The sequence below is a fragment of the Emys orbicularis genome, chromosome 1 (assembly GCF_028017835.1).
Source record: "Emys orbicularis isolate rEmyOrb1 chromosome 1, rEmyOrb1.hap1, whole genome shotgun sequence".
NCBI lineage: Eukaryota > Metazoa > Chordata > Testudines > Emydidae > Emys > Emys orbicularis.
Window position 1 is genome coordinate 16,675,579 of NC_088683.1, and position 16,207 is coordinate 16,691,785.

General features: G+C 40.2%; 1 protein-coding gene across 1 annotated transcript in view; it reads right to left on the reverse strand.

The window, feature by feature from the left end:
* USP6NL (USP6 N-terminal like) overlaps positions 1-16,207 on the reverse strand; it is a 179,493-nt gene that overhangs the window by 44,445 nt on the left and 118,841 nt on the right. Inside the window, exons 6-7 of the mRNA XM_065417211.1 lie at positions 5,219-5,326; positions 2,490-2,599 (exon numbers count right to left, since the gene is read on the reverse strand). Coding sequence (XP_065273283.1) covers positions 2,490-2,599; positions 5,219-5,326 — 218 coding nt within the window. The remainder of the gene's footprint in view (positions 1-2,489; positions 2,600-5,218; positions 5,327-16,207) is intronic.

Below are 16,207 nucleotides of genomic sequence, written 5' to 3' on the forward strand. Positions count from 1 at the left end.
CACACACATTATTTCCCTTCTACACAAACAAGCTTCCTTCACTAATTTCTTTTTGTTAATCTTTAGGTATATACTTAAGCAAAATATTCTGACAGTTTTCATTGCTGTTGTTTTAACAATGAAATATTGAACTTGCTTTTTAAACTATTTATATTGAAGCTACATTGCTTTAAATTATTTTTAGCAGGACAAACTAAGAGCCGGTCATCATCATGTTTGAGCAATTCTGCTTATCTTTTTCCACAGATTTTAGAACCTGGACTTGGACCAAACTCTCAGAGTGGCCATGCAGGGGAAGAAGCCACCCTGACTTCTGCGCTGCCTTTGGAGAGTACAGCTGCAGAGCTTCTTACAGCCAGGGGAGGTACCTGGAAGTGGGACTGATCTCCCCCAAGAGCGGCTGTGTAGGGGAAGAGGAAGTCCTGCCCCTCCCCAGCCTGGCTGGGACCAGTAGCTAGGAGCCCCCAACTGGGGTGCTCCAGCAGCACGGGGGAGATCAGACCCACCTCCACGAACCTCCTCTGGCTGCAGGAAGCTCCACAGCTGCTGCCTTTGGAATCCAACTCTGAAGGCAGCATAGAAGTGAGTGTGGCAATCCAGCAACCCCCCTACAACAGCCTTGCAACCCCCCCACGATTCCCCTTTGGGTCGGGACCCCCACGGTTACAACACTGCGAAATTTCAATGTAAGCACCTGAAAACATGAAATTGACTAACTTTAAAACCCTCTGGCTGTGAAATTGACCAAAATGGACCCTGAATTTGGTTGGGCCCTAATTATGAGGTGTCAAACTTCACAGGGACTCTGCACAAATCAGATGGAAGGAAGTAGCCAAACGAAAACTAACTGTAAAGGGCACAATATTACTATTATTGTCTAACATTAACTAGCTTTAACTAGTAACATTTTAATACTATTTACCCTAATGTTCCCACTAAAGGCCTAAAATAGGATGAACACAAAATCATTCAGAAGAATACAAACTGTTGAAAGGATAAGCAATTTACTTTCAGGGGAAAAAAATAACTGGACTCCATTACTTTAGTGCAGGATATGGTTACTGCACTTTCACCAAATGCCATTAGAAGTGGCACTGGAAATACACAATGTGGAAATTCCACGATCTACCACGGATTTAGGGTCGCTACCCAAAATGTTTATTTCTAGATTTCTACAGAATTTAAGGATTTCGTTTAGACTCTCTGTTCTCAAGGACACAAACCTTGGGGTATTTTTTACTTTTCTGTGAAGTATCCTACGCAACGTTCTACAATAATATGAACAACAAAGTAGTAAACAAAATAACACATTTTAGTTTATCGCACTTATAATTGTGAATATAACCTTTGGAAAGTGAACAAATGCAGTGAGGTCTTCCAGAAGCTACTGAAAAAGAATGAAATGATACATTTGAAGAGGAGTGAGATGTGTCTAAGGGTACGTCTACACTACCTGCCGGCTCGGCAGGTAGCGATCGATCTATCGGGGATCGATTTATCACGTGTAGTGTAGACGCGATAAATCGATCCCCGATCGCTCTCCCGTCGACTGCTGAGCTCCAGCTCAGCGAGAGGCGGAAGCAAAGTCGACGGGGGAGCCGCGGCCGTCGATCCCGCACCGCGAGGACGCCAAGTAAGTAATTCTAAGTCGATCTAAGATACGTCGACTTCAGCTACGCTATCCTTGTAGCTGAAGTTGCGTATCTTAGATCGATCCCCCCCCCCCCCCCCCAGTGTAGACGAGGCCTCATTCATCTCAATGGGGGTGTTGACCCTGAAGCCTAAGAACAATGCTGTCATTTGGTATGTTTATGTTAAAGATGTTTAAATTGTGAAATAGTTAACTAATATTCTTTATTCTTTCCAACAACTGTAAAACAAAATATTGCAAAAAAAGTCTGAAAGTATTAAGGTGGCAAGGTTTAATTATATAAATATATTACATGTTCATAGCTAAAAAGTTGCTTTATTTGGTTCTCAAAACTACACTCTGAAAGAGGGAAAATACAGAAAATCTAGGAGAAGGCTAAAAGGCTAGCGGGGAGGAGAGATTAAAGTTATCAGAGAAGTAAGAAAAACATCTTTTTTAACAACATTACTCTATAAAGGTATACATAATTTATTAAAGAATTTAGTCTTTTCTTGTGCTTTGAATTTGTTTTAAATAGCAACAAATTTTCTCAGAATTTGTAAAAATGCCTACAGCATCTGGGGGATAAGAATTTAGACTTTTTCCTTTAGATTTCCAGTGGCCATAGCTTTAATACATTAAAGGGTAAAGCTAGCAGGTTGGAGATTAAACAAGCTGATTTTGAACTATTCAGAGACTACATTCCTTTAAGCTATATGTGGTACTTTCTGAAATCTGAAACTTTTACATTCAAAGCTCTGTCATACTTCTTGGGTAGTAAAAGGAGTCTTGGGTAGGTCAAATCTATCTGAAAGACAAACCAGGAATGACTGAATTAAATACATTTTTATTCACTTACTTAACACCATATCTGTCTCTAAACATGATATGATCCCTATATGTTCGATTTACATCAAGATCGATTTGCCTGATATCTGGTGAAGACCCTCGTGCTCGATGTTTTAATTTCTAGGAAAAATGGCAATAAAGAAAAGAAATTAGGCAAAACTCTGCTGACATCTAAAATAGGAAGAGAAACTGCTTAAAGCCACAGAATTTATTAGTGGACAAAAACATTTGTAATCTGTGAACTTACAATGCTTATTATAGAAAATGACGGGGAAACAAAGAAAAGCCACGCAGGAGTTGGGGGTGGGGACACACATGGGCGTAATGGGGGGGGGCATTGTCCCCCCAACAGAGGCAAAACATGGGCGAGCATGCAGGGTCACATGCCATTGCCACCTTTCCCCCATTTCTGTCAGCGCAGAGCTGCCCGGCTGAAGGAAGTTGGTGCTCAAACGCTGCCTCCTGGATCCTAGTGGTGGTTGTGCTCCCCCCGGGGTGTTTCTGAAGCAGGTCCAGCCCTGGCACTGTGTCAGGGTCGGGTGCAGCCTCACCACCGAGTCCTTGTCCTGGGGGGTGGCTGCAGAGTGATCTCCCAACTCCATGCAGCCAGTGGCTTGTGCTCCCCACTGCCATGCTGAAGTGTCCACAATTATTTATTGACAAATAAAATTTGCAGAATTTTTATTTTTTTGGCACAGAATTTTTAAATGTTTGGTACAGAATTCCCTCAGGAGTATAGTTTTTAGTTTCCCAACTTTGCACATAGCTGGCACCTTTCCAAATTGGATTATGACTTTTTTCATGATTACTATGAGAAGCCTTAATAAAATCCTACCAAGGCAGAAAAGGATAAATGAAGACTGCTATGACAGCATTAGCTTACAGGTTTCATTGTTTTACTTACAGGTCTGGCACTTTGGCAATATCTAAGTTAGAGATTGGGTTTCTTTCTCTGTTTGTTTTTGTATTTCACTTCTCAGTATGTTGTTTGGGTTGAATTGTATAATCACTTTACAAGTTCCCAATACAATTTTAAATTTAAGATATATTGTAGGATGGGAGGTAGATAGACAGTGCTTCTGTGTCTATCCCCTTTTGGGGGTTAGACTGACAATCATAACCAAAGAACTCCAAATATATCCTCACTTCCACACTAGAAAAAGGATCTTCTCCTATAACTTATATGTATTCGTCACAGAATAGGTCTCCTTCTTGTTTGGCATTTTCCTTAATATTTTCATCTTTGTCCTCCAAATGCCTGATACACCACACTAATTGAACCTGTACAGTATTAATATGACAGTGTACCAAAAAGTTATTCTTGTGTCTAGGCATACTTTCTATGTAGAAAGTTCCCCCATCACAAATTTCTGTGACTAACTTGTAAATTCTTTTAGATTTATAAAAGGCATATTCATTCTTGTGTGAATTCAGCAGAACCTCACTTACCCAAAATTACTACCTCCATTTCTCAGCAAAGATTTAGCAACAGATAGCTGAAATGGGTCTCAAAAGCCAAAGACTTAAAATACATTTACCAAAAAAAACCCTACAGAAATGTGCTTTCCTCCATTAGAACATTGGCTAGGACATTATGAAATATTATAATAAACTAAAATACAGATGCCAAAATAAATCAATAAAGCACATTTCATGATACCTAGCTTTGTTTATTTTTATTGTGCTTGTTCTCTTAAGTTCTCAAAATTCAGTAAATTGCAATATCCTCCCCAGTAATTACTGCAAACTAACAAGGTTCTGTTTTAATAAGCATTTGCGGAGTACTTTACATCTTCAAAGTGCTTTACAAACATTAAATTAATTCATCTTGGTTATTCTCAAAGCTTGATTTTAATGTTTTCCCTCTGACCAATCATTCAAATACATGAAATTCCTCTGGAGTCAAACAACCCAGTAATTGTTTTATTTTTAAAACTTACTGAACATTTTTATTTACCACCATACTTTCTTTTTAAAGAAATCTGCCTCCAGCTCCAAGAGAACAGTGGGAACCACTGCCAAAGTTTCACCAGATGAGGGCAGGATCATGAGATATAGTGCTTCAAGCTTACTTTCTGGCTAGTGATTAGTATGGTCTTTCACCTATTGCTGCCTCCTTCTGCAAAGCAGAAATCAAACTTACAGGGCTTCAGGGTTTTTTTAGGGCTTGTCCGTACATGAAAATGAATCCAGAATAAAGCAGGGGGTGAATTTGAAGTGGATGAACTATATTCCTTATTGTTTGGATGTTCTTATTTCAAATTAACTTAATACATTTCCAAAGTGGATTAAGCTAATTCAGAATAAGGAGTCATTCTGGAATAAGAATAAAAAACAAAAGGGGAAAAAACCCACACACAAAGCTCCCCTCCTAAAATTACTTTTTTCACTGAATTAAACAGATAGGGCATTTTGGGGGGAGGAGGCGGGGAAGAGAATCTGGGAAAAGATTCTGCTGAGTAAATGATGCTACTTTTATAGTCATTTCTCTGAGTAGAACTGCACTTTAATTATTTTATTGATGGGGGAAGGAATCAGAAGAATTACATAAATTACAAACCCCAAAATAATTGGGTCAAATGCTGAGCCCGCATGGGTTTCTCTTTGGCTACAGAGTTGAAAATACAGTTAAATACAATTTCTACTCCTTTTGATACATTGCATAAAATAAAAGCTCAATATTTCCCAGGATCTAAGTGTTTGTGATTGGTAATTCTAAGGGGAAAAGTGCAAACTCACATTATAAAAGTCTTTCATTTCTTCTTTCATTTTAGGGACATCAAGTAGTAAACACCAGATTTCACCTCTCAGCTGCAGTGGGATTCCTTTATAAATTCTCCTATGGAACTGTAAAAAGAAAAAAATAATATAAATGCAGAACAAGCCAGAAAACCTTGAGCTGAGTGAGGGCCTTCCCTGCATCAAGCATTATTATTAAAAGAAGAAGGTCATAATATTATCAATCAGCCCTGAAGTAGTACTGGAAGTATTTTGGCAGCTTCAGTGTGTCTAATAAATACTGGTAACTGGGCTCCCTGTTGGCAGCCTTAGTAGAGAGGCCAAGGACTAGACATGGAGACCGAACTATCCTCTCACTCCTGGAAGAGGCTCTTCCAGGTCAGGACATGCACAATGGCAGGACTAGTTGGAGAAACTTACATTGCTGCTGCCTGTGCTATACTTATTCCATGAGTAGAGAACTGAAGCGTTGTCAGTCTGGCACTGTACATAAGCTCAAACAAAATTAGTTCCAAAGTAGTCCACATGTAACTCGCTATTCTTATGCAGTGTGAATTAAGAAGTTAAAGTTTCTGAGAGGTGAAAAAAAGATAATCCAGTAGTATACAACAACTCTGTGAAAAATTAGTAACACTCAAAACATGTGGCACTATCCTTTTTGAAAATTTCTTGTGGGACTAACACTGAGGGTATGTCTACACAACAATCAGGAGGTGTGAGCGCAGCTCGTGTGTCATACCCAAGGCGACTTTGATTTAGCTCAAAATGTAGCCACAGCAACATGGGTGGTAGCATGGCTAGCCACTTGAATATGTACCCATGGTCCTGGGCAGGGCTGTACACAGGAGGCTAGCCGTCCCGCTGCCCCTGCTGCCATAGCTACAATGCTATTGTTTCTCAAACCAGCTTTGATCTCTAGCTAGCTCAAGTATGCCTACAGGAACTACACTCAAACCTCCTGATTGCAGTGTAGACTTACCCTGAGTTGAAGTGCATGCAAGTATAAGACCACCACAAATACAGGAAATATTACATATCAAACTAACAGATTTCAGGTTAGATATTCTGGTAACTGTCACATTTGGAGAGACCTGATCAGAGTCAACTAATAAGTAATCAGACATTTTTTCCACTTAGCTGTGCATTATAACTTACAAATTATACAAAAATGCATTCTCAGAGGATTTAATGCTTTTGGCTGCGGTGACAAATACTGCATGGTAGATAGTCATGATGTAATAGTATTGCCCGATTCAATGCCAATACATGTTGTGAAAGTTAGTTTTAATTATGCAATACAAATTAGTTTCCCCATAGATATGTTGTTACACTAAGACACATACAGAAAGGATGAGAAATGGGGGAGAAAGGCACAACTCAGTCCTTGTACATCTCCTTCCAATTACACAGCCCATCCACCAGCACGTAAAAGCAACCACCATGTTTTTCCATTCTTTTTGGAAGTACTGCCTCTAAAACATGCTACTGTACTTGGGCTACAGGAAACACCATCAAAATTGTCAAACACTGGAAAAGCCCAGCATGAACCAGAAGAAGTAAAGGTTGGCTCAGTGAGGACTCATCCAACCCTCCATTTGCCACAGGATTTGTGGCCCAGTGTGGAACCCTTTGAGGGAAGGAAAGGAGATAAAGAACAGAAATGGATGATACTCTGGAGCATTCTTCCCACTTACAAAATCATTCCAATCATTCCTGGAAACAATGCTTTTAAATGATGGTATTTCTTTGAATGCCATCTACAAAATAGTATCCTTTTGGAGATATGGTTAAGCAAGCACATGCACCTCACCCACAGCAGGTCTCAATAGCTCTGTGGTAAGCAGAAATCCCTGTTGGTTAGCAGTAGAAAGATCATTAAAATAGTAAGCAATAGGCCAGTATTAAATCAAATAGTTCTGATGCTCCTATATCCAGTGCAATACATTTCTCATTCCCCTATGGGACAAGCAGCATGTTCCGGTGTTAATATACTTGACAATATAAACCTGACCAATATGTGACTTTAACGTAAAAATATCTTTGAGTTTATATATTTTGAGTTTTTTTAATATATATACACACACCCCCACGCCATACACCCCCAGAGGAATATGTAGGATATTGAAAATTTTAAAAAGTATATATTTGGACAAATGGACTGGAGGTTAAGAATGAATCGTTTCTATTTACTTTTCCATTTGCAGCGTCTTATGTTGTACCCACCAGTGTAGTACTTGTGCATCTAAAGATTTTGCTATTATTATATCACAGAAAATCTAGACTGACTCTTACTGTGTACTGCATTTCTTCTCACCCATTATCCTAGTATATCATAACTGAAAGCGTGAGACAGTACACAATATCAGCATAATTAAAAAACATAGATCTTTCTTCTGAAATTTGGTAACTGGTTTTGTAGTCATTTCATGCGGCTAAAACATTGACTATAAACCAAACGAGAGGTAATTCAATAATAGATCTATTGGATTTTTTTTTTTTAACATGCTTTGAAAGTCGCAACAGATCAAGTGACAAGTTACTGCATACATAAAGCATCTGTATGAATTATGATTGTAATCTAGGCAACAATTTAAAAACAATTCTCCCACCCCAAAGAGAGAGAATCTTAGTCTTACTTGTGATTTTAACTCAAGTTTCCAGAGGTGAAAGGCTAGTAAACAAGCCACGGGGTAAACCTTAGGCTAGTGGTTCCCAAACTTTAACAGTCCGCGAACCCCTTTCACGAAATTGTGAAATCTCGTGAACCTCCTCCTAAAAATGAATATTTCCAGGGATTTACGTTTAAATTTCCTCAGTGTGATGGATGCGCTTGCTTTGCTCTGCATAGCTCTTGGAAGTCCGGAACCACTGGAGAAAGATAAAGTCTCAGGTCTGGTAACACAGACTGCTAACAACCAACAAACTGGAAAATGAGAAGATTCACTCAAGTCTCACTGAAGCAAAACAGCACTCCAGAGAAAATGACAATTACTGAGGCACCTTAACACTGCTACACTGGCTACAACGTGCTTCTGGCTGGTTTTGATCACAAACAGCTTTACTTCTGCCACAAGGGTGCCCTGCGAGGGACAAATTAGCTTGGACCATCCCCCACGTACAGCGTGGCCCCTGTTCACTCTGCCCTCGATGCCAACTTCCCCTGTCTGACAAGGACAGGGGTCTGAGCTGCCACCTGCGCTACTGGGGTCTCAGCTGCCGCCCTGTCCACCACAGGCTCAGGCTACTGGCCCCGCGCCAGGGTCTGGGCTGCCGGCTCTGCACTTCGTGGGGCTCCTGCTGCTGGACCCCGTTGACCGCCCCGGTCCACTGAGCTCGGGCTGCAGGTCCCACTGACCGCCGGGGCTCGGGCTGCTGGCCCCAACTGCCTGGCCCAGCTCGTCCTGGGGCTTGGGCTGCCAGCCCCGCGTGGAGCGCTGGGGTTTGGGCTGCCGGCTCCCCCACTGACAGGGGCAGGGCTCGGGCTGCCAGCCCAAACTGCCCGGCCCCGCTCTCCCTGGGGCTCGGGCTGTCTTCCCTGCAACCGGGTCCCACCTGCTGCCTCCAATGCCTGGGGTCCTCTGGCTGCCATTAGTGAATTTTTTCTGGTGAACCCCCTGTAATGTTCTGCGAACCCCCAGGGGTTCATGAACCCCAGTTTGGGAACCACTGCCTTAGGCTATTTGGGCAACAGAACTCCCTATCTTAAAGATACATTATCAAGTAGTTCAGATCCAAGCTTTAGGTTTAGGAATGTACTAGAGAGACTAGACAATTATTTAAATTTTTAAAAATCCAAGGACCAGAGGCCCGTTCCCAAGTACAATATGGAAGGCTAAAAAGCATGAAGAGTAGTGGCCAAGTTACAGCTTCTCAAAGATAGGGGAATTTATCATTCAATTGCCATCTGTACAATACAAGGCAGATGTACAGAATCCTTCACCATTCCAAAAAGTAAATTCATATCAACCAGAACGATTGCCAACCTCAAAAAGCTTGCTGTCTAAAGGCACAATCAGACAGGCTTGTATGTGCTATAATTTATATACAACACATTTTGCTGCTATTATTCCATAACCTAAATTTCTACATGATTTAGTCAGCTTCATGCATGTTAAAAGGCCGGCAAATGCTTGGGTGAGAATTTTCATTTAAAATTTTTGGGTGACATTTATTGCTTGTAAAAGGAATTGGATTGCCCATCTTGGAGGCTGCAATACTCTGTTTATACACAGAAAGACATGGTGACAGCAGTATTGTAAGGCCTTCTTTACACTAGAAAGTTTTGCTACTTTAACTATACTGGTATAAAGCACCTTTATTTAGCTGACTTAACTGCATCCACACTAGGGCTTTTACCAGTTTAACTATTTCAGTAAACAATCAGACCCCTAGCCTGTAAAACTTTTAAATGTAGACCCGGCTTTAGTCAACAGTCCCACCAGTAGGGTTGCCACTCATCCAGTTTTCACCTGGACAGTCCAGGTTTCAGCTTGTGTGTCCGGGTGCCATTTGACAAGCCCTGATGTCCCTCTTTTTTTTTTTTTTTAATCTGTGGAAACTGCTCGCTGCCAATTTGAATTTAACCCACTGAGAGAACGCTCACCACCCTCATGAGGAGGGGGACAGAGCCCAGCCAATCATAGCCCGGCACCCTGGCCATCCAGCCAATCACAGCCCACTGCTCTCCCTGCCCCACCCACTCCCAACTGCGGAGTTCATCCAACAGCCATCAGACAGTAATGACTTTCAGTAGCTATCAAACAAGGCTGGAATTGATCTAGTAATCAGTAAGTTAAAGGTCATATCCTATTACCACTCCCCTACATCATGCCCTTCTCCTAATCAGGTGATAATTATTGCAGGACAGGTGTACTTTGATAACTAGAATTTTTGCCATTTCATAACAATGTTGTTGCTTGTTTCTTCATCCATTTCCATCAACTATTCTCTTAATCAACAACCTATACATTGGAGAAAAATTTCCTAGCAGATATATATTCTAAATAAACACACAGGGTTGGGAAAAGGAAGAGTGGGGAGAGGTCAGCAGGATACTGAGCATCTGCAATTAATGGAAATGCCATAATCTATGCTTTGTGATACAAACTTCTTGCTAAAATAAAAACAAAACTGAATCATGTATGGAATAACAGCCAAAGGCCTGAGCACTGCATTATTAAACAAAATACCCTTTGATAATGAGTAACACTAAGGAAGGAAAGAGATTTGTTTCCAGGGTCTCAACAGAGTGGGCAACTCTACCACTCTATGTGCTCACTCAGGGTGAAACAACCAGCAACTAGGACAGCTCTCTGAAATCCTGACTTGAAGGTTGATGATAAAAGGGCTAACAGAACTTCTGTGGAAGCAAAGTTGGAAGAACAGTCAGCACAAATAACCTTAACAAACAAGTGAAAGGTTCACAAACCAGATCATCATCCATGGAAAAAATATTAGGACCCAACAGGGCTATTCAAAGCTATGGGAAGATTTTGATGTGAGCAAACATTTTTAATTGATTTGATCAGAAGTTTTGCAGTACTGGAGAGGCATGTAGACAACCTGCAGAATAATGCCACACCTCATTTTGGTCTTCCCTGCAAGCCCTACAGACTCAGATCCATTGATTTTGCTCTCAAAACTATTGCTTAATTTAAACAGAGGAAGATCCTCTCATTATTGAGAGATGTTTCTAGTCAGAATCTTGCAACACAACAGAACACTAGATTAAGGACTCCCATTGTCTGACAGGTTTCAGAGACAGAAAGAAGCTCAAAAGCTGCCAGAAACAAGATTGATATCTCCTTTGAAGGAAGAAAATCTTTCCTGACATAGACTCAATTACACAGGCAATAAGAAGGGAAAGGAATGTGAACGATTTTTTTTTATAGAAGGGAAGAGACAGAGCTGTACCATATCCAGCAAAACCAGGAGCGATACACAACAGAAACCCTCTCCTTTATGATAAGTCTTCAGCTACCACATTGTTAAAGGATAGTCAAATGAAAAAGCAAATGGAACATTAGCATATTTAAGTCTATCACCATAAGTTGTACATTGCTATTACCCTATATAGCAAATATAAGGTATATACATGTGTTGGAAATAGCTGTTTTTGTATATTATCATATGACTTACATGATCATAAACAGATTTTGTATTCTCTCTAGATTCAAAAATAAAACAAAATACACACACTAGAACTATTACAGTCCTCCAGACACGGAGGAATTTTCATTAACCGAACTATAACAACATCTGATTTAAAAGAAATTATAGTGCTAAGTTTAGATATTTCTATTTCTTGTTAGAGATGTTATTATATGTTTCAGTTAACTGTTACTGTCTGAAAATATTTCTCCACAACAGCATAGCATTATGAAATTGGAACAGTGCCCTTAGCATTAAACATGATGAAAAAATTATGCAAGTATTACATACAAAAATGTAATCAATTTTTTTTTAAATGGAGACTTCTACATCTGGCACACTCTGGGGCTGATCCTCAGCTTGGGTAAGTTGTCATAGCACTATTGATATAACTGAACTCAGATTTCAATGGAGCCAAGACAATTTACACTAGCTGAGAATATGCCCCCCTGACTTTAAGAGGGAGAGGAGTGGCTATAGAATTGGATCCTTAAGTAGTTCTTTCCAACTCTGAAGTGAAAACACATGGCATGAATTAAAATGGAAAAGAAAAGTTAAAAAACTAACCCATTTTGATTTCGCAAGATGAGTATCTGTGATGATTTGGGGGATCTGTTTGTACAATTTAGGAATTCTGGTTGACATTATGAAGTTGTTCTTCTGAAACTGCTGTATCATGGAAAGCCTCTATGTCTGTGTCTCCACCATTGCAGATAGGACCTGCAGCAGGTACACAACACTGAGGACAATGGGGAGGACTTAACTTTAATAATTGTGTTTTGACTACACAATAGTTATGCTAAGGAGACTGCTGGAGTGGAAAACCAGCTCAGCCTTTGAAGGAAGGCCAAGTTGATCTGCAGGGGGGCTGGGAGTTTGGAGAGTGGAAATTTCCCAAGTAGCACAAATATACAGACTAAAAGAAGGAGAATATAAAAGGATTCACACGGGGCAGACTCAAAGGAGAGACATAGGAAGTTTGAGCAGGAGAGGGGAAGAGGGGATAGGCCATAGTCAGAGAGGAAGAGCTGGGGGGGAGAAGGCTCCATACTTCTGCACACAAATGATGCATTGCAACAGAAGAACAATGAATGGCCTCAAAGGACTCTGACCCCAGCCCAAAGAATGGTCTGGATTAGTGAGGAAACTGAGGAAATGCATGTAGGGTTCATTATATCTTTATAGGTCTGTATTTCTTATGTGATAAGTAAAGAGCAATACTGTATTTGAATTCTGTGCAAAGTCTGTATGGGTTATGTGCTATACCTTATCACATGCCCCATGAGAAAGTTAACAGTAACCTAGAAGGCTCATACCTTTGATGGAGTTCTGGGAGACAGTATGTTTGAACTACAGAGGAATTCTGAGAGCTCAGCACTGCTTTCGGGGACTATGCAGTGGGCCACATGGTCTAAACTCTCAGGACAGGGTGCTCAATTAGGGATCTATGCACCCTGAGCTGGTGCCAAGACTGGGCTCTATTCAGACTCCAGAAGCTTAAAACGTGAGCATCTGGATCCCCTCACAGCAGACTCTTGAGTGGCCACAAAGTGGGTACTCAACAAGATCTGTTACAACAGCCGATTAGTCAATCTACCTGACTGTAAAATGCACACCACCTAACGAGACTTGCGCACACACCCCAAAAACGTTCCCACATACTCTGTGGGCCACTCTGAAAATATCTGTGAGAAACACAAAAACAAGACACTTCTCAAGCCATGTTGCAAGAGCAAGCTCACAAATCTAATTGGCCCAGGAAGGGAAATGAGGCAGCTATCAGAAAACCTAGTTTTTAAGAGTGAGAATTGTCATTCAGGCTCCCAGGAGGCTGAGGGAGGCCACCAGCTGAAAAAGAATCAATCATGGCAAGGATAAGAATCAAATCCTGAGGTCCTAAAGGAATATATTGCTATAATGGAGCCTTCATTAGGTATTTCATCTTTCATGGATTTTGTAACAATAACAGGCGAATGCAAGCATTAGAGCTCTGCACTATCTTATTCTGAAATCTCAGAGAGGGGAAAGTGATACTTTATTCAGGCTTTGGAGACTGAACATAAAGCAAGTGGAGATTTGACTATCACATGCTTTATGAATTCTAAAATAAATTTAGCTACCTTTTCTTGGCAGTTTCTCCTTCCCTTCCCCCTCCTTGTTTCTCTTTGGATAGCTTCTCAACTAAAGCTGAAGGCAGACCGTGAAAGGCAGACATACACTGTTGTCAATATTCAAATGGGAAGATAGTAAGTGGAATTTTATTTAATCTTTCCTGAAAATTGTGACCACATTAAGTCAGGAAAGCTTTAATATGAGTAGTGACTGATGGTTTGATGTACCTTGGCTTGTTATACTGTAGAATACAATTAGGAAGTAAAAGCATAAACTAGAAGAACTGGTGTCAAGAACTAGAACATAGAAATTGAGGAACTTTACCATTCGATAGACAACTTCTACATAAGAAGCTGCTGCTGGAGAAGAGTGGTATTTTATTTTGACAAGCAACAGACATGAAAAAGGCAAAAGGGAAGTTTATGCAGCTTCAGGAGACCATTACACAGTCTGAAAATGCAACCTGTTCTTGAAGAGGTTTCTGAATAATAATTATTTTGGAACCAACGGGCTTCATTTTGAGATGCAGCTATCGAGTTACCTTAAAGATGGTTTCCATTAAGGCACTTTGGAACACATTTAGGTCACCAGTTCAAAGCTGACAGAGGCTTGACATCTTAACCTTCAGATGGCTGTTTGGTCTCAGTCCAGTTCCTAGTGGTCAGATTTCACAATCCATTCAAACTAGCACTTTGTAAGCTGTATCAATAGAGAAGTTAAGGACTGAATGAACTCCCTTCCTCACTCCTACCTCTGCAACACAGGTTAGGAATATGGGCAACATAGTGAGATAAAATATGACTAAAGAAGAAATTCAGTGTCCAGGATTCTGTCTTACATCTTTCATAACCTCTAAAATAATTCCTAAATCTGAAGTGGCAGATCTAGTTTCGCCTAAAAATTATTTCTCTCTCTTTCTCTCTCACATGAATGCTTTCCCATTAACTCCACCTGAAAAATTAAGAAGGAAAGAATTAAGGAAGCAGTAGATAAGCAGCTTTACAAAAGAGAGGATTAAAGAAAACTGTATTTTGCAATTATGAATAAAAAAGTTTTAGAGGAATATAATCAAATAAATTGACTCTCATACACAGATACGTAGTTTCTTGAAGGCAAAACTTTCTCAGTTATACATTATGAAAGGTCACTACAGAAGTGATGCCCAACTACTTATACTAGTTGTTCTCGTGGTTGTTCTATCCTTAGGGCCTGCACCTCCTCTCTTTTTTCTGCATTCCTGGAATATCTCATTACTGCATTTTCCAAAAGACATTCACAACTACAATTATAGTCCACAGCTCTGCAATAATATGGTGCTATTCGCTTTACAGTGCTTTATAAACAAACTGATTTCAGGAGCAGTCCTCACCAAAACTGCAGGGATGTCAGATGGAATGAGACCCTCTAAGATAATGTCTGCAAGTTTTCTTTAGGTACAAGTTGCTTCTCTGGCTTTTAAACACACAAGGAGAAGACAGAAAGAGAAAGATAGGAGTTACTCCAGCAACTGTGGCACTGTTACTTTCTGCCTTAAGAATGGCAGGGTTGAGGAATTACCATACTCAGTGCCTGTCCCCCCCCCCCCCACAATAATTGCAGCACTAGCCACACACACATCCTCTTTATGAAGGCTTTGTACAACACTAAGCAGCAACAGCTCTCTAATAAATAGTAAATAATAAACAATACTTTATCTTACCATCTATGGCATATTTTGGGAGGCTGGAAGTCTACTCACTTTGTGCTCTGGATCACTCATGTTGTGCGTATGGGGAGAGGGTGGGGGAAGTACTCAATCCTTGTTTTAAGAGTCTCTTTGTGCTCAGTAGTGTTCAGATGATCAGGGTGGAAAATGAGTTCCTAGCCTCTGGCAAATAAAGCCCCTTGCTGAATAAAGCTCTATCCATAGAATCATAGAATATCAGGGTTGGAAGGGACCTCAGGAGGTCATCTAGTCCAACCCCCTGCTCAAAGCAGGAACAATTCCCAACTAAATCCATTATCCCTGCTATTATTTATAGTGCTCTGTTCAATTAGTTGCCTTTACTGAGGTATTCCCCATTCTATTGGGAACAGTAAACGTCCATCTTAATGGCATGCACAAGTGGCCATTGTTTCAATCATACCCACTTTATAATTGCAATATGACACTTCAGATAGCATCACCCATCACACCTGAGATACAAATTTACTCAGTACATGTACCATCTCTATTGTTTTATTGGGAATTAGGAAGTGAGTGTTATTTAAAAAGCAAATTTCTGCCCACAAAAGTGCAGCTCAAGATGTGTTATCCACAATCAGTACTAATCCTGATCTAGCTACATTTACACTGAAGATAAAAAAAGAAGATGGGGACACAGACAAAAACATAATCATCAGCCAATCTCTTGCACTTAGTCTCCAAAGTAACAATTAACTTTATTCAAAACTCAAAGGAACTCATACTTGAAAAAATTCCTCACTCATTTTTTTTTTTACTAGTAACACTTTAGGTTAACTTTTTTCTTTCAATGTAATTTATTAATGTGCTATGTATGTATTATTTTAGATCCATATAAAATTAATACATTATAAATAATTCACATAAAACCAAAAACAACACACACACACACACACACACCTCTCATCTGAGCAGGACTGTGCCTCAGGCACCTGAATCGCACACACATACATCTCTCTCATATGAAATTCAGAAAATAAAGTGGCCCTGTGGATTTTTAAAGG